General features: G+C 48.6%; 1 protein-coding gene across 1 annotated transcript; it reads left to right on the top strand.

The window, feature by feature from the left end:
* The first annotated feature begins 503 nt into the window (after window positions 1–503).
* On the top strand, window positions 504–1606 carry LOC116400545 (uncharacterized protein C11orf53 homolog). The gene has a single exon (XM_031878436.1). It carries the CDS (start codon window positions 504–506, stop codon window positions 990–992), a length of 489 nt encoding a protein of 162 aa, XP_031734296.1. The 3' UTR covers window positions 993–1606.
* The last annotated feature ends 206 nt before the right edge of the window (window positions 1607–1812 follow it).

The raw sequence follows: 1812 nt of genomic DNA on the forward strand, positions 1-1812 counted from the left end.
GGGGATGCTTTAGGGCGGGGCTACACAGTGATTGACAGGTCTCTATTAGAGACGTATGCGCCGTCTCTACGTCACTCCTCCTCAGTCCAGATATGAGTCGCCCCCTGATGGACATTAGAGAGAATGCAGCTTTAAGACACTTCAGCATTCAGGTTGCCGTCTGGTTCTTCTTAAGCACGATGTTCATTTATTAAATCAGGAGGAAGAGTGATCGATTTATTCGTCACGTAAATTGCGTACTTTTTTTACGACACTTCTGTAGTTATTTTAACACAAACTACGATCTTTTCCTGAACGTAACTACGTAGTTTTATTACCTAAACGTAACAAAATTGTTTCCTGTGAAGACAGAAGATTAGACTTTCGTAGGAAAATGCATAAAACATGAGGAGTAACTTTTTGTAAGATATCATCCGAACTGTTGTATGAGGATACAAGTTCAAATATAATTGTCCTCGTGCCATCACAGAAGCACAGAGCATGTATGTGAGCAGTACCTGGTGATGGATGCTTCCCAGAGGACTGACTGGATTGTCTCCTGTTTTCTCTTCCTGCCTCAGAGAGACTCGTGGGAGCAGTCGGTTCCGGAGCCGGTGTCCCAGGTGGAGGCTCTGTGTCCGGACGGCCTGGCCTCTGTCAGCGTCCCGCCCTCCATGCCCAGCCCAGATCCCCCGGGGAGCCCCTCCCAGTACCGTTCCCCGGGCCGGGGCTCCTCCATGGGCCCCGGGAGCCAGCCCTACACCCTGCACCCCCTGGAGGAAGCCCACTACCACCCTCTGACCACCAGCGGCTCCTACCCGGTGCCCTCCGCCTCCTTCCCCTGCCCGTCCTACATGAGCACCCCCATCAGCGACCTGGTGACCAAGATGGTGACGGAGGAGGCGGCCGACGGCCACGCCGGCCTCCCCCCCGGCGGCGAGGCTCACCCCTCCTGGGCTAAAGAGGACGGGGTGAGCTCCTGGTCTCCCTACGAGATCAGGAGGGCCTACTGACTCCAGGGGAGCTTTTCACAGACTATTAAACAATGAACTCAACGAGAACTCTGCAGAACGGAAAAGTGATCGGACAATTTCATGCATTTATGAAGAGTTCTGATAGAGAGAGTTCTTGATCTGACGGGAGATTCCTTCTTTTTTGTTACAATAAAAACATAAACCATAAGCCTTAACGTTAAAAACTAAAGAATATTTGCGTTGATGTTTTTAAGTTGGTCGAATAGTTTAGGGGCGTCTCTGTCATGAAATTTAAACTTCTGCAGTTTCAGGGTTTTTCAGGTTCAACTACTTTGAAAACAATATAAATGATGATTTAGTGAAATATGTACAGCAGTTATATCCTCATGTTTGTGTTTACGTGAAAATGAACGTACGAGATTTCAAATTGGTTGTGAGGCTGATATTCAGAAAATAATCTCTGTGTCAAACAAACATTTATGATTCTTCCAGATTTAGTTCATCAAGATAATCTTCAGTGAACTTTATGATGTTTAGAGTGTAAAGTAAAAAGCTGACATGTCTGACATCTAATCAATCTAATCAAACTCCTCGTCCTGACTCCTCGTCTTGACTCCTTGTCCTGACTCCTCCTTCTATCTCCTCCTTCTGTCTCCTCGTCCTGTCTCCTTGTCCTGACTCCTTGTCCCGACTCCTCGTCCCGTCTCCTCCTTCTGTCTCCTCGTCCTGTCTCCTTGTCCTGACTCCTCGTCCCGACTCCTTGTCCCGACTCCTCCTTCTGTCTCCTTCTGTCCCCTCGTTCTGTCTCCTTGTCCTGACGCCTCTTCCTGTCTCCTCGTCCTGTCTCCTCGTCCTGTGT

The sequence above is a fragment of the Anarrhichthys ocellatus genome, unplaced genomic scaffold (assembly GCF_004355925.1).
Source record: "Anarrhichthys ocellatus isolate YVR2014 unplaced genomic scaffold, GSC_Weel_1.0 scaffold178, whole genome shotgun sequence".
NCBI lineage: Eukaryota > Metazoa > Chordata > Actinopteri > Perciformes > Anarhichadidae > Anarrhichthys > Anarrhichthys ocellatus.